Source organism: Hemitrygon akajei, chromosome 6, assembly GCF_048418815.1.
Source record: "Hemitrygon akajei chromosome 6, sHemAka1.3, whole genome shotgun sequence".
Taxonomy (NCBI): Eukaryota; Metazoa; Chordata; class Chondrichthyes; order Myliobatiformes; family Dasyatidae; genus Hemitrygon; species Hemitrygon akajei.
In genome coordinates this window covers 7,122,680-7,146,586 of record NC_133129.1, presented here as the reverse complement: position 1 = coordinate 7,146,586, position 23,907 = coordinate 7,122,680, and the positions used below count along the sequence as shown (strand labels likewise).

The following is a 23,907-nucleotide window of genomic DNA, read 5'->3' as shown; positions in this document are numbered from 1 at the left end:
AGAGATAGATAAGTTTTTGATTAGCCAGGGCATCGAAGGGTATGGGGAGAAGGCAGGGAGTAGGGATGACTGGAAGAATTGGATCCGGTCATGGTTGAACGGCAGAGCTGACTTGATGGGCCAAATGGCCTACTTCTGCTCCTATATCTTATGGTCTTTCATGCAAGTTAGGTTAATAACGGCTTCCTCAGTGACCACAACTGCACACACAACACAAATTTTACCACTGTCTAGGTACTCTTGGTCAGTGTTGACCAGATGAAAGGCAGAGAGGGAGAAAGTTTACATAAATCAGGATATACTGGCTATTTTTCCAGCAGAAAGATCTTGGTACAGAAATTTATGAGTAAATTTGGGAGCCCAAATGTAAAGGGACAATACACATTTAATGGCAGGACCCTTAATAATGTTGATGTACTTAAACATCATTAAACAAATCAAAAGCTCCCTGAGAGTAGCTGCATAGGTTGATAGGGTGATATGCTTGCCTTTATTAGTCAAGACAATGAGTTCAAGAATCAGGACGTTAAGTTGTAGCATTAGAAAACTGAGGTTATACCACATCTGAGTACACTTCAAATAGAACATAGAACAATACAGCACAGGAACAAGCACTTTGGCCCACAACGTTGTGCCAAACCAAATTAATTAGTAATCAAATAGCCTCTAAACTAATTCCTTATCCTGCACAACGTTCATATTCTTCCAGTTCGTACAATTATGGGCCTATCTAAAAGTCCCTAAACTCCCTCTACTACCACCATGACAACACATTCCAGGCACCCTCTACTCTCTGTGTAAAAGGCTTGCTCCTCACATCTCTTTTAAACTTAACCCCTCACCTTAAATGCATGCCATACCATCTTATGACATTATGGTCTTAAAAGTCTTTGAATACCAGTTGAAGATGGTTAGGCACTAGCCACTACTCTGAGGAAATGCTGCAGTGATGCCCTCATAAAGAAAGGATTGACCAATCTTATGAGAACTACAGCACAGAAATAGGCTCTTAGGTCCATCTAGTGTGTGCTACACCAGTTAATTTGCCTGCTCTCATCGACCTGCACAGGTAACATACCCATCCATATGCCTAGCCAAACTTTTGCATTGAGCTGCACCACTTGTGCAGTCAGCTCATTTCACATTCTCAGGACCCTCTCAGTGAAGAAGTTTTCCCTCATATTCTTCTTAAGCTTTTCACCTTTTACCCTTAAACCATGACCTCTGATTGTAGTCCCATCCAACCTCAGTGGAAAAAGCCTGATTGCATTTAACTTAACTATACCCCTCATAATTTTGTATACCTCTGTCAAATCTCCTCTCAATTTTCTACATTCCAAGGAATAAAGTTCTAACCTATTCAAGCTTTCCTTATACCTCAGGCGCCTCAGACTTGGCAACATCTTTGTGAATTTTCTCTGTATTCTTTCAACCTTAGTTACATCTTTCCTGTAAGTAGGTGACCAAAACTGCACACAACACTCCAAAGTAGACCTCACCAATGCCTTACACAATTTCAACATAATATCCCATCTCCTGTACTCAATACTTTGATTTATGGCCAATATGGCAAAAGCTTTCTTTACGACTCTATCTACTTGTAACGCTACTTTCAAGGAATTATGGACCTATATTCCCAGATCCCTTTGTTCTACCACACTTGCCAGTGCCCAACCATTCACTGTGTAAGACTTACCCTGGTTGGTCCCATCGAAGTGCAACAGCTTGCACTTGTCTGCATTAAATTCCATCTGATATTTTTTCAGCTGGTCTAAATCCCGATGCAAGCCATCATAACTTTCCTTGCTCTCCACTAAACGCCCAATCTTGGTATCATCTACAAATTTGCTGATTCAGTTAACCACATTATCATCCAGATCGTTGATATAAACGGACCCAGCACAAATCCCTGTGACACACCACTAGCCACAGGCCTCCAGTCAGAGAGGCAACCATCTACCTCCACTCACAAAATGCTGGTAGAACACAGCAGGCCAGGCAGCATCTATGAGGAGAAGCACTGTCGATGTTTCGGGCCGAGACCCTTCGTCAGTACCACCACTTTTTGGATTCTCCCACAAAGCCAGTCTCTAATCCAATTTATTACCTCATAATGAACGTTGGGCGACTGAACCTACTTGATCAACCTCCCATGCAGGACCTTGTCAAATACTAAAGTTCATGTAGAAAACATCCACTGCCTTGTTTTCGTCAACTTTCCTGATGTAACTTCCTTGAAAAACTATAAGATTAGTTAGACATGACCTATATTGCACAAAGCCATGCTGACTATCCTTAATCAGTCCATGTCTATCCAAAACTTATAAATCCGGTCCCTCAGAATACATTCTAATAATTTTCCCACTACAGATGTCAGGCTCACTGGCCTATAATTTCCTGGTTTATTTTTAGAGCCTTTATTGGACAGTGAAACAATACTGGTGATCCAACACCCCACCTGTCGCAAAGGATAATTTAAATATCTCTTCTAGCTACCCTCCTCATCACCACTCCCAAGCCTACTGCCAACATCAAGAGTGCCGACTTTATCATAGGGATTGAAACATCAAGTCCTATTAGCTCTACTGATCTTCTGGAAGAAAACCAGTGACTGCTGTGAAAGTGCAGCTGACAACAAGGGAAAGACCGTGTGACAGCTGGAGAGACAGATGACAGGAGGAAATAGACTCCAAGGGGGCTGTTATGGGCTAGCTACCCATAACAGCAGGCTCTGTCACCTTGTCAGGGCACAAGAGCCACCCTCACTTGGCTATGGAAAGTTTAAAGAGAAGTATACCCCCAGAGTCTACGAGAGCGATTCTCTGACTGACCTCTCAATAACCAACCTTGGCATGGGCATTAACAATGAATCAAGAAAGTGGCAATACTCTTAAGAGACCAGCAGCTGGACATGTTCTTCAGACCTGTGGGTGTGGCTGGACTAAAGTAACATCAATTCGTGGTCTTAAAATACATCAAGGACAGAAGAAATGCTTGAAAATCTCCAATCTAGGGCCCCGCATTGACCAGATTCTGTTAAGAGGAAGGTCAAATCAGTCCGATGAAACTCAGCAGCAGGAAGAAACCCACAGTCCGCAGAGTATTAGCACCTTGTGGGATGTGGAAGAAGTTTCAGGCACAAGCAGCAGTCCAAGACACAGCCAAGCACATCGCAAGGTGGAGAACATGCAAGGACGTAAGCCGTTGGTGAAATGGCCAAAGTCTAACAGCAAGGAGTGGGAAATGATCAATGCAGATGTGAGCCTGATCTTAAGTGGCATCAAGGGATCAGCAGAAAAGAAGTTGGAGAAGATGGGCAACCTGATCTACAGCTACGAAAAGGAGAAATTTGGAGTGAAGGAACAAGTCAGCAGCAAAGAGCAAACACGAGGAAATCTGCAGATGCTGGAAATTCAAACAACACACACAAAATGCTGGTGGAACACAGCAGGCCAGGCAGCATCTATAAGGAGAAGCACTGTCGACGTTTCGGGATGAGACCCTTCGTCAGGACTGATATCCCTACAATCTGTTGTACCCTCAAAATTTCACTTTTGAAGGCCTCTTTACACAAATTTCTGTCACCTACTCCACCTTATTCCTTAATATCTGATCAAGTATCATACACTCTCATTGTGAATCCTTTGCATTGGTTAAGAAAAAGTTCCTGAACACATTTGACAAACTCTATCCCTTCTAGTCCTTTTACAGTATGTGAGTCTCATGTGGAAAGTTAAAGTCACCTATTGTAGCAACTTTGTTTCTTGCAACTATCCATGACCTCTCTGCAAATATGTTCCTCTAACTCCCTCAGACTGTTGGGTGGTCTGCAATATAGGCCCATTAACATGCTCATACCTTTCTTATTTCTCAGTTCCACATAATGCCTCACTGGAGAATTTCTCCAGTCTGTCCTGATGGAACACTGCTGTGACATTTTCCCCGACTAGTAATGCCACCCCTCCTCCTTTAATCCCTCCTGCTCTGTTGCATCTAAAACAACAGAATGCTGGAATATTGGGCTGCCAGTCCTGTTTCTCCTGCAACCAAGTCTCACTAATGGCTATATATCATAATTCCAGGTGTTGATCCATGTCCTGAGCTCATCTGCCTCTCGCATCATGCTCAAACTTTTGGTTCCTGTCTTGTCTGAGTTCTTAAAACCATTTTACCCCACAGCCTCTCCCATCTGTTCATGCACTTTGGTTCTCACCCTCCTGCAACTCTAGCTTAAATGAATAAGCACCTTCCTTTGAGCAAAGTCTAGCCACTGGAATGCTGCTCCTTTGGTGCCTGCTGATTTCAGTTTAACAGGGTACCTCACTTCTGGAATTCAACTCATTGGAATGAAGGCAGTGTTATCTGGTGCCCAGTGGCCCTGTCAAAACCCCAACGTGAGCAAATTATGGATATGTTAATGAAGCTTGCAAACTTGTCCATGACACTTTCTATCTCTTTGCTGATGGTTTAAACTTAACTGATTAGGCAGTATTGAGCCAGACTGGATTTGTCCTGGTTCTATAGTTCTCCATCAGGAAATCATTTCCCCTGTATCTACTCTGTTAAACCCTCTCAAGAATTATCTACATTTCACAAAATGGTAGGAATGAGGAACAGGAGCAGGCCGTTTGGCCAAATGGGTGTATCCACTGGACCCAGACACCAGGAACAGAAGGAAATCCACATTTGTCACAATTCTTTTACATTTTGCAAGATAATTTCTCATTATTTTGAACTTGAGTGAATATGCCTAGTTGACCAAATCTTTAATCATAATATTAATACTACCTCTATAGCATGAGCATCCTCAGAAAGAGACCCCAAAACACATACAAAGATCAGGGTGTGGCCTTAGCAAGGTCCTATGTAGTTGGAACAAGAAATCCTCATTTCCATTTCAAGACTGTCACCTCCAATTCTTCTAAACTCTACACAGCTGACATCTAGCCCATTTATTCTCTCCACTGACAAACCTACCATCATAGAAGCCTCTGGTGGCCTTCACTGCATCTGTCTATTGGAAGTCCGTCCTTCATCAGGTGAGATAGTAATAAAGCAGCTTTACCTTTGTGGTCATTTTTCTTTCCCAATTCAGGCCAAACCATCATTTGTCTTCCTAACTGGCAGCTTCACCTGTAAGCTAGCTTTCAGTAACTTGGGGTAAAGAAAAATCAGGTCTCTTTGAACATCATTTTCCCCAATGGTTCACCCTTTTAAGATGTACCCACAATGTCCTATTATCTATTAAGGGCAGCATGGTAGGGTAGTGGCTAGCACAATGCTTTGCAGTACAGATAACCCAGGTTCAATTCCCATCGCTGCCTGTAAGCAGTTTGCATGTTCTCCCCATGACTGCATGGGCTTCTGCCTACAGTCCAGACACAGACCAGTTGGTAGGTTAATTGGTCATTGCAAATTGTCCCGTGATTAGGCTAGAATTAAATCAGGATTTTGCTGGGCAGCTTGGCTTGAAGGGCCTATTCCGCACTGTATTTCAATTAATAAATCTAATATAGTAAGTAACTTCTGTTTTTCATATAGTACTATGTGCCATGTTGTTTTGCTTATATCTGCTTCTGTCTGAAGGCCCTTTGGATCCTCATCACTACTAACATTCTCACTTGATTTTACATTATCAGCAAGCTTGGAAACATAAATTCAAAGAGACTTCCAGAGGACAGAGACAAGTGAGACTGGGAACAACATGGAAAAGAATTGTGAAATGCCTCAGGATAACCAGAAACATGGAAAAGTACACAGATTTATTACTTGGCCTCAAAGGAAAGGCAGGTACAGAGGAATGCAAGGACAGATTGAGTGTAATCTGATAAAATGGCAGAGAAATTAAATGGTCCTCTGTTCATGTGAATAAAAGACCTGTTCAAACCACTTGTCATCTACAGGGGCAGAATCTTTGGAGATGCCATTAGAGTCTGTGTCTTTACTGTTGCTTTGCTCATGCTTGAGCGCTCAGTGGTGTGTGCCAATGCTTTTTGCTTGCCGATGGGGGAAGGGGGGGTTTTGTGCTTGTTGCCACTTACGCGTGGGAGGGAGGGAAGCCGGGGGGAACTTCCGGGTTCTAATATTTAACTGTCGTTCATTCTTTGGGGCACTCCTCTGTTTTCATGGATGGTTGCGAAGAAAAAGCATTTCAGGATGAATACTGTATACATTTCTCTGACATTAAATGTACCTTTGAAACCGTTGAAAAGACAGAATTAATATTAGTGCTTGGGAAATTGTTCACTATTTCAGTTCTGTAAAAATAAACAAGATTTGGGTGAATAACCTAAAGGAAAGAATATGCACACTACAGTCACTGTTTAAAGTTATCCTTGTACCTGTCTGAGAAGCCATAAAGATTCTTCAGGTGTTGCTTCAGGACTAGCAACAAGAGAATTCCCTGAGAAGCATTGACAAACTCCAGGAGAGGGGTTGAGTCTGGAGGTAACCGAGAGAGCACATCTTCCAGATCATCCTCATCATCACTTGAGTCTGAGTTGTATCGTTTTCTGTGCCTGCGAGGCCGTGGTGACTCATCCTCACTCCCACTGTCTTCCGAATTTGCAGATGCTTTATCCTTCGGCAACGTATCTTTCAACAGAGACTGAAAATCACAGTTGGTTTACAGATTAAATAGTTAGTCATCTGCTTTAAATAGCTGTTTAAAAAGTTATTGCTAGGATCCTCATAAACAGACATCATTTCAATTTCAGGTCTGGGTTTTGTTGAGCTGTAACTGATGTTGATCCCATAAGTCAAACTCACCTCCCTGAAGGACTGCAGTAGATTACTTCCAGAGACAGAGAGGGTAATATCAATATGGTGCATAATAAACAGAGGCTCCTCCTGCGTCTGGAAAGGGAAACATGCCAAGTTGTCCGCTATATACAGCAGCAGATTCACCTCAGTTTTCTATATAGGAGGAAAGCAAAGTTTGACCAGGTTTAAATTCCTATTTCACATCTTGGGTAAGCTATTTAATACTAGAGCAGCTTTCTATATTTATGCAAATTCTATCATCAGAATAGGTAGCAAACATAACGGGAAAGGTTACTCTAGATCAGAATGCTCGGCATTCAAAATCTGCTCTGCAGACTCAAAACCAAAAGTCTGGTGCATGCTGAATTCTTGATAAAACAGAGGCTCTGTTGCTCTGGCAGATATTAATGATCCTACAATTCCCTACATCAGTGAGATGCCAACACCATCTATATCTTCATTTTCCAACATTCCAAAGGTACTACACTCTCCATCATGTTCTGGTCCACACTTCCACCTTCATCTATTCCCACCCGTTGAGTATTTCAGTGGGGGGGGGGGGGGGGGGTTTAAAAGCCTATTATAAAACTCTGGTCTGCAGTTACATACAGGTTGGATTAGATATGGGCAAAAATGTTCCTTTGCAATGAACCAAAATGATATTAAAACAGAACAATACACAGTATATCAGTTTACGGAATACGGTCGATGATCTTGTAGCACAGTTACAGAGTGGCATGTAGGCATCACTGAATCATAGCTGAAAAAAGATTATAGCTGGGAGCTTAATGTCCAAGGATACACATTGTATTGAAAGGAGAGGCAGGAAGGCAGATGGGGTGGCATTGCTCTGTTGGTAAAAAATGAAATCTAATCATTAAAAAGAGGTGACATAGGGTCAGAAGATGTTAAACCATTGTGCATTGTGAACTGCACGGGTAAAAAGACCATGATGGGTGTTATACACAGATTCCCAAACAGCAGTAAAGATGTGGTCTACAAATTACAATGGGAGATAGAAAATGCACACTAAAAGGACAGTGTTACAATAGTCATGGGGGATTTCTCAGAATGCCTACAAGATGGCTTTTTAGAGCAGCTTGAGGTTGAGCCCACAAGGGGCTCAGCTATTTTGTACTGGGTGTTGTGCAATAAACTGGAATTTATTAGAGAGCTCAAGGTAGAAGAACCCATAGTGGCTAGTGATCATAATATAATTGAATTCACCCTGCAATTTGAGAAGGAGAAGCTAAAGTCAGGTGTTATCAGTATTAGTGGAAAAAGGGGAGCTACAGGCATGAGAGAGGAGTTGGCCAGAATTGATTGAAAAAGAACACTGGTAGGGATGACGACAGAGCAGCAATAGTTGGAACTTCTGGAAGCAATTCAGAAGGCACAGGATATATACATCCCAAGGAGGAAGCATTCTAAAGGCAGGATGACACAACTGTGGCTGAAAAAAGTCAAAGCCAACATAAAAACCAAAGAGAGGACATATAATAAATATTAGCGGGAAGTTAGAAGATTAGGAAACTTTCAAATACCAACAGAAGGCAACTAAAAAAGTTATTAAGGATAGAGTGGATATCAGACCAGCTGGATAACGATGCTGGAGAGGTAGTAATGAGGTTCAAGGAAATAGCAGATGAACTGAGTAGGCATTTTGCATCAGTCATCACTGTGGAAGACACGAGCAGTATGGAGAAAGTTCCAGGGTCATGAAGTGTGTGAAGTTTCCATTACAAGAGAGAATGTTCTTGGGAAGCTGAAAGACCTGAAGGTAGAGGACACCTGGACCAGATGGTGTACACTTCAGCGTTCTGAAAGAGGTGGCAGAAGAGATCGTGGAGGCATTGCAGTGATCTTTCAAGAATCACTAGATTCTGGAATGGTTTTGGAAGAATGGAATTTTACAAATGTCACCCCACTCTTAGAAGAGAGAGGGGCAGAAGAAAGGAAACAATAGGCCAGTTAGTCTGACCTCAGTGGTTGGGAAGATGTTAGACTCAATTGTTAAGGATGTGGTTTCAGGGTACTTGGAGGCACATGATAAAATAGGCCACAGTCAGCATGGTTTGACAAATCTGTTGGAATTCTTTGAAAAAATGACAAGCAGTATAGTCAAAGGAGAATCAGTTGATGTTGTGTACTTGGTTTTTCAGAAGGTCTTTGTCAAGGTGCCACACAAGGCTGCTTAACAAGCTAAATGGTATTACAGGAAAAAATCTAGAATGAATAAAGCAGTACCTGCTTGACAGGAGGCAAAGAGTGGGAATAAAGGGAGCATTTTCTGGTTGGCTGAGGTGATGAGCGGTGTTCTACAGGGTTCTGTGCTGGGACCGATTCTTTTTAGATTATGTGTCAATGTTTTGGATGATGGAATTGATGGCTTTGTTGCAAAGTTTGCAGAAGATGTGAAGATTGGTTAAAGAGTAGGTAGTTTTAGGAAGTAGAGGGGTTAAAGAAGGACTTAGACAGATTTGGAGAAGGCAAATAAGTGGTGGATGGAATACAGTGTCAGGAAGTGTATGGCTGTGCACTTTGGAAGACGAAATGAAAGGATTGACTATTTTCTAAATGGAGAGAAAATACAAACCCTGAGGTGCAAAGGGACTGGGAATCCTTGTGTAGGATTCCCTAGAGGTTAATCTGCAGGTTAACCCTGTAGTGAGGAAGGAAAATGTGATGTTAGCATTCACTTCAAGAGGACTAGAATATAAAAACAAAGATGTAATGTTGAAACTCTATAAAGCACTGGTAAGGCCTCACTTGGAATATTGCGAACAGTTTTGGGCCCCAGAAAGCATATGCTGAAACTGGAGAAGGTTCAAAGGATGTTCATAAAAATGATTCCAGAATTGAATGGCTTGTCACAGAAAGAGCATTTGATGGCTCTGGGCCTGCATTCACCGGAATTCAGAAAAATAGGGGTGATCTCATTGAAAACTATTGAATGGTGAAAGGCCTTAATAGAGTGGACATGAAGACAATATTTCCTATGGTGGGAGTGTCTAAGACCATAGGACACAGCCTCAGAATAGAAATGCGCTCTTTTAGAAGATGAGGAGAAATTTCTTTAGCCAAAGAATGGTGAATCTGTGGAATTCGTTATCATAGGCAACTGTGGAGGCCAACCGTTTATGTATATTTAAGGCACTCGTTGACAAATTCTTGATTGGTCAGGGCATGAAGGGATATAGGGTAAGGCAGGAGATTGGGGCTGAGAGGAAAAATGGATCAGCCATGAGGAATTGGCAAAGCAGACTCACAAATGGCCTAGTTTCCCCAGCTTCCTTGGAAGGATTGGAATAATTTTCTCCTAATAACTTAATCCTTATGCTATTCAATAAACCAGTATCATTTTCATGAGAATTCGTAGCAGTTGTTAATTTTATTCTACTTTTATTTTGCATTTCCATCCATCTTTTCTGTGGCTTCCTCCCTTCTATATCTGAAATCCTGTTGTTCAATACTACCGTCCAGTCCACTGGAACTATTCAAGAATTACATCTTCTAAAATACTCTGAGCAACACGCACAAAATGCTGATGGAACTCAGCAGGCCAGGCAGCACCAATGGAAAAAAGTACAGTCAACGTTTTGGGCCAAGACTTTTCGGAAGGAGTCCATAAGGCAAAGGAGCAGAAGTCAGTCATTTGGCCCATCGAGTCTGCTCCGCCATTTCATCATGAGCTGATCCAATCTTCCCTTTAGTCCCATTCCCCCACCTTCTCACCGTAACCTTTGATGCCCTGACTACTCAGATACCTGTCAATCTCTACCTTAAATACACCCAATGACCCAGCCTCCACTGCCGCCCGTGGCAAAAAATTCCACAGATTCACCACCCTCTGGCTAAAATTTTTTTTTGCATTTCCATTTTGAATGGGCGCCCTGCAATCCTCAAGTCATGTCCTCTTGTACTAGACTCCCCCACCGTGGGAAACAACTTTGCCACATCCACTCTGTCCATGCCTTTCAACATTCAAAATGTTTCTGTGAGGTCCCCCCTCATTCTTCTAAACTTCAAGGAGTACAGTCCAAGAGTGGTCAAACGTTCCTCATATGTTAACCCTCTCATTCCCGGAATCATTCTAGTGAATCTTCTCTGAACCCTCTCTAACGTCAGCACATCCTTTCTTAAATAAGGAGCCCAAAACTGCACACGGTATTCCAAGTGAGGTCTTACCAGTGCCTTATAGAGCCTCAACATCACATCCCTGCTCCTATACTCTATTCCTCTAGAAATGAATGCCAACATTGCATTTGCCTTCTTCACCACCGACTCAACCTGTGGTTAACCTTAAGGGTATCCTGCACGAGAACGCACAAGTCCCGTTGCATCTCAGAACTTTGAATTCTCTCCCTATTTAAATAATAGTCTGCCCGTTTATTTCTTCTACCAAAGTGCATGACCGTACACTTTCCGACATTGTAATTCATTTGCCACTTCTTTGCCCATTCCCCTAATCTATCCAAGTCTCTCTGCAGACTCTGTTTCCTCAGCACTACTGGCCCCTCCACCTATCTTTGTATCATCAGTAAACTTATCCACAAAGCCATCTATTCCATAATCCAAATCGTTGATACACAACGTAAAAAGAAGCGGCCCCAACACGGACCCCTGTGGAACACCACTGGTAACCGGCTGCCAACCAGAATGGGATCCCTTTATTCCCACTCTCTGTTTCCTGCCAATCAACCAACGCTCTATCCACGTATGTAACTTTCCCGTAATTCCATGGTCTCTTATCTTGTTTAGCAGCCTCATGTGCGGCACCTTGTCAAAGGCCTTCTGAAAATCCAAATACACAACATCCACTGCATCTCCCTTGCCTAGCCTACTTGCAATTTCCTCAAAAAATTGCACTAGGTTTGTCAGGCAGGATTTTCCTTTAAGGAAACCATGCTGAGTTCTGTCTATCTTGTCATATGCCTCTAGGTACTCCGTAACCTCATCCTTGACAATTGACTCCAACAACTTCCCAACCACCGATGTCAAGCTAACAGGTCTATAATTATCTTTTTGCTTCCTTGCCCCCTTCTTAAATAGCGGAGTGACATTTGCAATCTTCCAGTCCTCTGGAACCAAGCCAGAATCTATTGACTTTTGAAAGATCATTGCTAATGCCTCCGCAATCTCCACTGCTACTTCCTTCAGAACACGAGGGTGCATTCCATCTGGTCCAGGAGATTTATCTACCCTTAGACTATACAGCAGAGTCCTGTCAAAGGGTCTCGGCCCAAAACGTAGCCTGTACTTTTTTCCATAGGTGCTGACTGGACTCTTGAGTTCCTCCAGCACTTTGTGTGTGTTGCTCAAATAATTAAGTGATGGGATACCTGACTGATGTTAGAAACATAGAAAACCCACAGCACAATACAGGCCCTTCAGCCCACGATGCTGTGCCAAACATGTACTTCCTTTAGAAATTACCTAGTTTTACCCATGGCCCTCTAGTTTTCTAAGCTCCATGTACCTATCCAAGAGCCTCTTGAAAGACCCTATTGTATCCGCCTCCACCACAGTTGCTGGCAGCCCATTCCACACACTCACCACTCTCTACATAAAAAACTTATCCCTGACATCCCCTTTGTACCTCCTTCCAAGTACCTTAAAACTGTGTCTTAAAACTCTTGTGCTAGCCATTTCAGCATTGACATGAACAATCTTAGTAAATCACACATTTAACAAAAATGAAGCTCATCATTCTAATTCCATGGGTATTGTTAACTTACTGCACTGTCATCAAATAAGTTGAGTAAGGCAATGAGGAAGGCGCGTCGATGTTGTCGGTTTCCTCGGATCATGCAGTAGAGATGTGAACACAAAGCTGTCACGTTCTCCTCCTGTCGGAAGCCACGGATTATATCCTTTACTTCAGAGTGGATGGATTGTTGAAGCTGGTATGACATCTTCATCCCTGCTACTGCTTTCATCTGGAAAAATATTATGTAACACATTAATACCTCTTATTGTCTTTCAAACAAGTTTTCAATTAGAACAAACACTAATTAAAATCATCACATTATTTTACTTACAAGTTTATGACACATTGAAAAGCATGACTGCAACTTAGAGAGATCTGTAAAACTGCACGGTTCACAATGAGCCCCATTTCACTACCCTTCCTCTCCATTTTTATTTTCCATTTCATGCCTTTTGAAAATTACGACTGAAATTTACTTCAGAAAACAAGAACTTGCTGTTCAAGATAACCCCTCCTCATTTCCCCTTGTTTTTTTTCCGGGGGGGGGGGGGGGAGAAATCAGTTTTAATGTGCATTCTCTAGGTAATGCCACCTATAGTGAGATCATGAATGCTGTACAGGTTACAGAGGATGAGGTGTTTTTGTCTTGATGCAAATGAGGGTAGACAAATCCCCAGGGCCTGATGAGGTCTTCCCTCAGACCCTGTGGGAGGCAAATGCAGAAATTGCAGGGGCCCTAACAGAGATATTTAAATCATCCTTTATGAGGTGAAGTACCATAGGATTGGAGGATAGCTAATGTTGCTCCACTGTTTAAGAAAGGCTCCAAGAATAAATCAGGAAATTATAGGCCAGTGAGCCTGACATTATCAGTGGGACAGTTATTGGAAGGTATTCTAAGGCAGTGGTCCCCAACCACCGGGCCGCAGAGCATGTGCTACTGGGCCATGAGGAAATGATATTGATTTGGCGATATGAAACAATATGAGTCAGCTGCATCTTTCCTCATTTCGTCATACCCACTGTTGTACTTGAATGCACACGAGGATATCAGTCGGTCATTAACCTACAACTACTCGATGAGTAAAAAACAAATGTTGCTTGAGAGTTTCTTTGGAAGAGGTGGTAGGGGACATAAAAGGCCTAACAATGATGATAACGCAGACAGCTGAGGCTGAGACTGCAAAAAAAAATCTTCCTTCAACAGAAAATACGACAAGTCGTACATAAAATATGGCTTTAATGCGACCAGTGACTCGCACGCTCCAAGCCCCGTGTGTGATATGTGGAGACAAGCTGTCTAATGAGGCAATGAAGCCCTCAAAACTGCTTCAGTACCTTGAATCCAAGCACCCTGCACTTAAAGACAAACCCGTTGAGTTTTCTGAGCGGAAAAAAACATGAGCAAGTGGGACAGAAGTAAGTGCTGAGAGCCACCACCTCCACAAATGCTGCTGCTCTGAGAGCATCATACCTAGTGGCTAGCCGTATTACTAAGACTAAGAAGACTTTCACTGTTGGTGAAGAATTCATTCTGCCTGCTGCCAAGGACATGTGCCGTGAACTGTTGGGAGAAGCTGCAGCTAACAAGATGGCACAGGTTTCTCTTTCAGCTACCACAATTTCAAGAATCGATGACATAGCGGAGGACATCGAAGCACAGCTGTTGGAACGGCTTAACGAGTCACCATGGTATGCTATCCAGGTCGACGAGTCTACTGATATCGACAACAAGGTAATACTGCTGGTTTATGTGCGATATATATTTCAAGACTATGTGCACGAGGATATGTTGTGCGCACTGCTGCTGCCAACTAACACAACTGGGGTAGAACTATTCAAGTCTTTGAATGACTACATGTCAGGCAAACTGGACTGGTCATTCTGTGTTGGAGTATGCACAGACGGGGCCGCAGCTATGACTGGATGGCTGTCTGGTTTCACTACCCGAGTCAAAGAGGTTGCCCCTGAATGCCAGTCTACACACTGTGTCATACACAGGGAAATGCTTGCTAGCTGAAAAATGTCACCTGATCTTAACAGCGTATTGAGTGACGTTGTTGAAGTTATCAAAGCAAAAACCCTTAACTCACGTCTGTTTGAGCAGCTTTGCGAGGAAATGGATGCAGAGCACAAATGCCATCTCTTACTCACTGAAGTCAGGTGGCTATCAAGGGGCAGAGCCCTGGCCAGGGTTTTTGAGTTAAAAGAGCCGCTACAGAGATTTCTTTCAGGAAAAAAGTCACCACTGGCAGCACAATTCAGTGATGAGGAGTGGATAGCAAAACTCGCTTATCTGTGTGACATCTTCAACCCGCTCAATGAACTCAATTTGTCACTTCAGGGGAGAATGACAATTGTCTTCAAGTTGGCAGATAAAGCGTCTGCTTTCAAAGCCAAACTCGAACTGTGGGGATGGCGAGTGGACAGGGCATATTTGACATGTCCCCAACATTAGCTGGGATTTTGGGAGAGACTGAGGCTGCACCATCCTTCTCACAGCTGGTGCGCGATTACATATCTTCACTGTTGACAGAATTCGAGTGTTACTTCCCAACCGCAAATGACCCAAGACGTGCAAAGGAATGGGTTCATGACCCATTTGTGAATGTCCCCAGTGAATCATCCATGTCAGCGTGGGAAGAAGATCAACACTTCGAGCTTGCAAATGACGGTGGGTTGAAAAGTATGTTTGACATAACATCTCTGCCGGCATTCTGGATCAAAGTCAAGGCTGAATATCCTGAGATAGCCACGAAAGCACTGAAAACGTTGCTTCTATTTCCAACATCCTATCTCTGCGAAGCGAGGTTTTCTGCAATGAATGCAACGAAAACTAAATTGCGGAATAGACTGGACATAAGGAACCCCCTTCGAGTATCGCTGTCTCCCATCACCCCTCGATGGGACTGTCTTGTTGCAGGGAAACAAGCCCAGGGCTCCCACTGATTCCACGATATTGGTGTGTTGCATTGATTTTATACGTTCATATGAGGAAAATATGCACTGTGTTTAATATCCAAACGTTACTTAAAATATTATGATGCTATTGACTTGTAAGTGACTAACAATTGACTTATCACTATATTCATGCGAGGAAAATAGGCGCTGTATGTTTAATATTAAATTCGTTAGATAAACCCTTTTAGAAACAAAATTGAGTGTATTAGCCACTTACAAGTAAGTGTCTTATAGTTGACTTATCACCTATATTCTGGTCGTGATTAACACCCCCCCCCCCCCACCCCCATCGGCTGGACCGCAAAAATATTGTCAATATTAAACCGGTCCGCAGTGCAGAAAAGATTGGTGACCCTGTTCTAAGGGACTGGATATACGAGTATTCAGATAGACAGGGACTGATTAGGGAAAGTTGGCATGGCTTTGTGTGTGGTAGGTCACGTCTAATCAAATTTATAGCTTTCAAAGGAAGTTAACAGGAAAGTTGATGAACATAAGGCAATGGATATTGTCTACAGCAAGGCATCTGATAAGGTTCCAAATGGAAGGTTGGTCAAGACGATTCAGACAGTAAATTAGATTAGACATTGGCTTTGCAGGAGAAGTCAGAGAGTGATAGTAGATGGTTGCCTCTCTTACTTCAGGCCTGTGACCAATGGAGTGCCGCAGGGATCAGCGCTGTTTTTATTTGTCATCCATATCAACTACCTGGATGATAATGTGGTTAACTGGATTTGGAGTGTATTGGACAAGTGAGGAAGACTATCAAAGATTACAGCAGGATCTGGACCAGCTGGAAAAATGGGCTGAAAAATGGCAGATGGAATTTAATACATACAAGTGTGAAGGAGGACCTTTGAGAGGATCAACCAGGGTAGAGTGGTACAGCACTGAAGAATGTTGTAAAACAAAGGGATTTGGGAATACAAATCCATAAATTCATTATCAGTGGCATCACAGGTTGATAGGTTTGTAAAGTAAGCTTTTGGCACATTGGTTTTCATAAATCAAAGTACTGAGTACAGGAGATGGATATTATGTTGAAATTGTTTAGACATTGATGAGGCCTAATTTGGAGTATTGTGTGTAGTTTTGGTCATCTAACTACAGGAATGACGGAAATAAGGTTGAAAGAGCAGAGAAGAAATTGCTGGGTCTGGAGGAGCTGAGTTATATGGAAAGATTGAAAAGTTAGGACCTTACTCCTTGGAATGTAGGAGATTGAGATTTAATAGCGGTATACAAAATGATGTGGGTTACAGACAGGGTAAATGCAAGCAGGCCTTTTCCACTGAGGTTGGGTGGGATTGTAACTAGAGTTCATGGGTTAAGGGTGAAAGGTGAAAAGTTTAAGGGGAACATGAAGAAAAACTTCTTCACTCAGAGGGCCATAAGAGTGTGGAGCAAGCTTCCAGTGCAAGTGGCACATGAAAATCTCGATTTGAACGTTTAATAGAATTTTGGATTGGTACATGAATGAGACTAATCAACTTCCCAGCTCTTTACTTTATCCTTCCCCCTCCAGGTTGCACCTACCACCTTGTGCTTCCCTCCCCACACCTTTTAAATCTGCTCCTCAGCTTTTTTCTCCAGTCCTGGCGAAGGGTTTCAGCCCAAAATGTCAACTGTACTCTTTTCCTAGATGCTGCCTGGCCTGCTGAGTTCCTCCAGTATTTTTTTGTTGCTTGGATTTCCAGCATCTGCTGATTTTCACTTGTTTGTGAGATACACCCACTTTCAGGGACTTGAACTTTGGGACGTTGGTGCAAGCTGTAGGGTCACACGGAAAACTTCATACAGAGAGCATCCAAGGTCAGGATTGGACCTGGCACAATACTCCAAGTGCAGCCTCATCAACAATCTGGATAACGTCTTCAAGTTCAAGTTTGTCCTCTACATACACACAACCAAAGGAAACATTTCTCGGACCACCGTGAATCCGCACAACATATAAACCAAATTATTATATAATAAATAAGTTAATAATATAATTCAAAATACATGTGGCAAAGTGCAGCACAGGTAAACAGTAAATAGTTCAGCAAACAACTTGCTGTCCTAGCGATGAGACCTCAGTGGGAGCAGAGTATTCATTAATCTCAAGCCTGAGTGAAGAAGCTGTTACCCAGTCTGGCAGTCCTAGTCCAGATGCTCCTGTATTTTCTTCCTGATGGTAAACGGTCAAAGAGATTATAGTATGGGTGGTAAAGATCCCAAAAATGTTTCAGGACCTTTGTCTACAACACTCCCAGTAAATGTCACAAATGGGGGGGGGGGGGGTGAGAAGGGAGAGGGAGAGACCCTGATGATCCTCTTGGTGGTCTTTACCGTCTTGGGGCCGATGCACTGCAGCTTCCATGTGACAATGATGCAGCCAGACAGGACATGCTTGTTGCTGCACCTGTAGAAAGTTATTAAAAAGAAGGCGGGGTGCTTTGCACACCACAATCTCCTTAAAGTGTAGACACTGCTGTAACTTCTTGACTAGTGTTGCGGGTCAAGGTTAGATCATCCATAATATGCACTTCAAGGAACTTTCACTCTCTCCACGGCAGAGATATTGATATGCAATCGAGAGTGATCCTGAAGTCCTCAGTGTTTCTTTTGTCTTGCCCACATTGAGACTCAGATTTGACAAGCCTCTTTACCTCCTCTCTGTATGTCAACTCATTATTGTTGCTGATGAGGTAAAGAAGTTCAAGATGTAGTTACAGAGAGGGATGTTGAGTCCCAAAGAAGACCCACCAATCACTGAGGGATGATTGTGTTAAATGCTGAGTTGAAGTCGACAAACAATATCCTGGCGAATGAGGCATTGTTTACGAGGTGGGTCAGGATGGAGTGGATGACTGAGGCTTTGGCATCATCAGTGGACTGGCCTGAGCGGTAGGTGAACTGGAAAGGCTGGAAGGTGGGATTTTATATCCATTATCAGCTATTCAACGCATTTCATGACTGGTGAAATTAGTGCCACTGGGTCACAATCATTTAGGCCAATTACCATTGCTCTCTTTGGCACCGGAATGATGATGGCTGCCTTGAAGTCTGCAGGAATAGTGGGCTGTTTCAGGGAGATATTAAAGATATCCATTAAGACCTCTGTTAGCTGGGCCACACAGTTCCTCAGGACCTGACCAGGTATGTTGTCTGGTCCTCGTAGGGACTTAACAACCCTCTCTGTAACTGGACCCAATCAGTCAGAGTTGGCAGCAACATCTCAACCTACATCACCACTGAGCACCAATGCTCCCCAGGGTTGTGTGTTCAATTGGCTGCGTAAGGAGGCTTGTTAAACAACAACCTGACTCTCAACATGGACAAGACAAAAGAGATGACTGTGGACTTCAGGACTATTCTCCAATGCGTATCTATGACTGCCATGGAGAGAGTGAAAGCTCCTGCAGCTTTGCATGGGTTTACCCTGGCTAGGGTCTTCCTCACCCAGGCAGCAGCCAGACAGGGCTCTTGTTCCTCAGGAAGAGAAGGGCTTTCCAATATCACATTATTCAACTGATCAAATAGTACTTAGAAAGCATTCAAACCTATCAAGAAGGGAGGCTTTGCAGCTGCTGATATGCAAGGTTGACTTACAACCTATTATGGTTTGTATACCTTTGTTCTTACTGTATACCATGATCTTATTAAATGCAGATTTTAGTGTTCTTAAGGTTCATCTTTTCTGTCATAGAAAAGATGAACAGGACAAGAAATTTCACCGTTGGTGGAAACCAGAGTGGCTGCTGTGTCCATGCATGCCGCTATCTTGAGACAACAACTTAAACTTGATGCCCTAATGAAGGTCAGCATTCTAAACACCTTCACCACCCGGTCCACTTGCATGGAGGTCTTCAGTAAATAATACACTTGTACTCCAGACTCCCTCTGTCCCACAACACTCATTAGTGCCCTGCTATTCATTGTGTGGGTCCTACTCTTGTCTGAATGTCCAGAATACATCACCTCACACTTACCTAAGCTGAAATTCATTTGCCAATCCTCAGCCCATCTGCGTAACCAATCGGAATCTCTTTGTAATTTATTGTAATCTGCTTCACTGTCACAAGACACCTAATTTAGTGTCATCAGCAAATGCTCTGACCGTGAATCAATGAGGGTACAGGTTAGAGTCAACTCATCTGCAGTGGAGAGTGATGTATTTGAACTATAAGGCATGAAAACAGGGAAGCAGTGTTGAGGCCAAGATCGGATCAGCCATGATCTTATTGAATGAAGAAGCTGGCTTGAGAAGTTGAGTGGCCTACTCCTGTTTATCAGGTTCTTATCAACTGTCACTCATAAAATGGTTCCAGATTTGACGACCCTCCTTCCGGTAAAAGATGTTTTATGACAATTGCTAGAAAGTCAGGCTCCATTTTCAGACCGCAGCAACTCATCAAGGTAATTTCAATACTACTCTGCCATTGACCAGAGGTCATAGTGCTCTCCCATCAACCATGCAAGTTTTTCAGAATCTTACATCTGAGCCACATCTGACACCTAATTGACAGGAACCTGGCATTGAGAGAAAACAACTCACATGTACAAATCCAGTGTACTTTTTATCTATTTCCACCAGCTGTTGATCTGATTTGTTACGCATTGTAGATTCTGGATCTGTTCCAATGGCAATCAGATATGGCACGCACTGTGTAAAAGGAACAAAAGAAAAACATGAGTAGCAAAGGATGTAGAGCAGCAGCTCATCAGTATTACTTTAAAAGTACCTCCCGCCCCGATAACACAACCAAAGGAACTAGCACTGTCATGTGAACATTGGCTCCTCCAAACACACAATATATCTAACTGTAGATCTGCAATATCTTCCAGCATCATTTGATCAATACCTTTAAATTCCTTCTGTGGGAAGCACTAATGACACCTGGTCTTTTTTAAAACAAAAATCACTGAAGGTATGACTGCTACTGGCAAACTTGGCAGAAATGTCCATCCCAACTGCCTTTAAAATAGATTTAGACCCAGTGGTTGTCTTCCTATCTAGTCTGTGCTGAATCATTTAAACTCTCATCAACCAGCAATGGGACAATTACCCTACATACCCCAAAACATTTACCTACCAACCGAAACTTCTCTTAAATATTGAAATTGAGCTTACAGACACCACTTGTGCTCACAGCTCGTTTCCACTCTCATACAAACCTTTGAAGATATTTCCCCTTCATGTTCCCCTTAAACGTTTCACATTTTACCCCTAACCCATGACCTCTAGTTGTAGTCCCACCAAACCCCAGTGGAAAAAGCCTGCTTGCATTTACTCTATCTATACCACTCAGAATTTTGTATATTTCTATCCGATCTCCTCTCAATCTTATACACTCCAAGGATGATGGAACAAAATTGTATTTCCAATTCAGGATGGTTTGGAGCTTATAAATCACCTGATCCCTCTAGATGGTGAAGGCAAAGGTCCACCACCTTCTGACTGAAAGGAAGAGTGTTGTGCATTGGTTAACTCAAAACATAGACCTGTATAGGCCTTTAAGCATATAACCATAGCAGCACGGAAACAGTTCATCTCCGCCCTTCTAGCCCGTGCCGAATGCTTACTCTCACCTAGTCCCACTGACCCGCACTCAGCCCATAACCCTCCATTCCATTCCTATCCATATACCTATCCAATTTTACTTTAAATGACAATACCGAACCTGCCTCTACCACTTCTACTGGAAGCTCGTTCCACACAGCTACCACTCTCTGAGTAAAGAAATTCCCCCTCGTGTTCTCTTAAACTTTTGCCCCTTAACTCTCAACTCATGTCCTCTTGTTTGAATCTCCCCTACTCTCAATGGAAAAAGCCTATCCACGTCAACTCTATCTATCCCCCTCATAATTTTAAATACCTCTATCAAGTCCCTCCTCAATCTTCTACGCTCCAAAGAATAAAGACCTAACTTGTTCAACCTTTCTCTGTAACTTAGGTGCTGAAACCCAGGTAACATTCTAGAAAATCTTCTCTGTACTCTCTCTATTTTGTTGATATCTTTCCTATACTTCGGAGACCAGAACTGTACACAATACTCCAAATTTGGCCTTACCAATGCCTTGTACAATTTTAACATTACATCCCAACTCCTATACTCAATGCTCTGATTTATAAAGGCCAGCATACCAAAAGCTTTCTTCACCACCTTATCCACATGAGATTCCACCTTCAGGGAACTATGCACCATTATTCCTAGATCACTCTGTTCTACTGCATTCTTCAATGCCCAACCATTTACCATGTATGGCCTATTTGGATTATTCCTACCAAAATGTAGCACCTCACACTTATCAGAATTAAACTCCATCTGCCATCTTTCAGCCCACTCTTCTAACTTGTCTAAATCTCTCTGCAAGCTTTGAAAACCTATTTCATTATCCACAACACCACCTACCTTAGTATCATCTGCATACTTACTAATCCAATTTACCACCCCATCATCCAGATCATTAATGTAAATGACAAACATTGGACCCAGTACAGATCCCTGAGGCACACCACTAGTCACCAGCCTCCAACCTGACAAACAGTTATCCACCACTACTCTCTGGCATCTCCTATCTAGCCACTGTTGAATCCATTTTTATTCTTCAATATTAATACCTAACGATTGAACCTTCCTAACTAACCTTCTGTGCAGAACCTTGTCAAAGGCCTTTGGCCCACAACATTGTGTTTCAGTCTTAGTGACTAGGAGCACAGCTGGATGATCCTTTATCCCAGCACATCAACATGCCTTTCACTAGACTCTCTTCCATCAAACCCACCAGATTCTATGCTGATGATATTGCAAACTGCTCAAATCATTGAAGATTCAGACAAAATACATGCCAGGAAAGAAAATCAGAGAACTCCTGCATCTACATGCCCTTGTATGTCAAGAAGCTAATGGATAGGATAAGGCAAAATGGCAAATGTAGATCTCAACCCCATAGGAAGTTTAGGGAAGTATAAGTGCAATGGCGAAATTTAAAAAGAAAATTAACAAGGCAAAAATAGTGCATGAAAAATACTGACACATTGAATCAACGAAAACCCTAAGATGTTTCAGAAATATGCTAAATAATATTAAAAAATGTAAGACTAAAATTGAAGCCACAGACTAAAATGGTAACATAATGCCGAGTGGAAATCCTGCAAAATTCTACAAGAATTAAGGACAAGCTGATGGTGTAAGATGTAACTTACTGTCATGAATACCAGATTTGCTGGCCAAGAGGAAATAGACCAGGTACAAGTGGCTCTTTTTCAGGTTGGTGAGCTGTGCACCAGTGATCAGAACTGGAACCTCAAATTTTTATGATTTATGTAATCAGTAGAAGACTTAAGGAAAGTGTAGACTAACTAGATACAGAGTTTATAAAATGCACTCTTCCTCCCAGAAATTCTAATTTTTTTCATTTTACAACTTTGAATCACAATGGATTTAATTTGGCTTTTTTTGATGTTGATCAACAGAAAAAGACTTTATTGTGTCAAAGTGAAAACAGATCTCTACAAAGTGATCTAAATTAATTACAAACATAAAACACAAAATAAGTGATTGCATAAATATTCACTCCCTTCAAGTCAGTATTTAGTAGATGTACCTTTGGCAGTAATTATAGCCTTGAGTCTGAGTGGATAGGTCTCTATCTGGACACTGAAATTTTTCCCCATTCTTCTTTACAAAACTGCTCAAGCTCTGTCAGATTGCATGGGAATCATGAGTGAACAGCCCTTTTCAAGTCCAGCCACAAACTGTCAATTAAATTGAGGTCTGGACTTTGATTTGGCCATTCCAGGATATTAACTTTGTTGTTTTTAAGCCATTCCTGTGTAGCTTCGGCTTTTTGCTTGGGGTCATGGTCCTGCTAGAGAACAAATCTTCTCCCAAATTAGGTTTTCCGTCAAGATTTCCCTGTATTTTGCTGCATTCATTTTATTCTCTACCTTCATGCTACAGGATTGTTTTGATGACATTGACTGGAAAGTCTTCTATGATGAGGATGTCTATCACGGAAGGGATCACCAGTTGCATCGGAAGTGCATCAAGGATGTTGTTCCCCAGAAATCTGTCAGGGTCTATCCAAACCAGAAACCCTGGATCAACAGTTCTATGCGAGCAGCACTTACTGCGCGACACAGAGCTTACGTTGCTGGTTATCAGCAAGAGCTCAAGAAACGCAGCTACCATCTACACAAAGTCATGAAGACAGCAAAACAACAATACAGGGACAAGACACATCTTTCCACCAACAACACATACAGCTTATGGCAAGATCTGCACCCCATCGTAGACTTCAAAGCTAAACACAGTGGAGTTTCCAACATCGCTGCCTCTTCCAGATGAGCTAAATATTTTTTTTTTACGCTCGATTCGATGACGCCAATACTGAACCCGAGGAGACCTGCAGATGATGTGACCGGCAGGTTGGACATCTCTGAGGCCGAAGTACGCAGGTGTTTCCAACAAGTGGGCAGTTCAGGACTG

General features: G+C 42.4%; 1 protein-coding gene across 7 annotated transcripts in view; it reads right to left on the bottom strand.

Annotated features, from left to right (window-relative positions):
- LOC140728834 (nipped-B-like protein) overlaps window positions 1-23,907 on the bottom strand; it is a 499,555-nt gene that overhangs the window by 27,693 nt on the left and 447,955 nt on the right. For all 7 annotated transcript variants that reach the window (XM_073047823.1, XM_073047821.1, XM_073047826.1 and 4 more), the window contains 4 exons: window positions 19,971-20,078; window positions 12,501-12,701; window positions 6,769-6,915; window positions 6,342-6,607 (listed from right to left, as the gene is read on the bottom strand). In XM_073047823.1, the coding sequence (XP_072903924.1) occupies window positions 6,342-6,607; window positions 6,769-6,915; window positions 12,501-12,701; window positions 19,971-20,078 (722 nt within the window). The remainder of the gene's footprint in view (window positions 1-6,341; window positions 6,608-6,768; window positions 6,916-12,500; window positions 12,702-19,970; window positions 20,079-23,907) is intronic.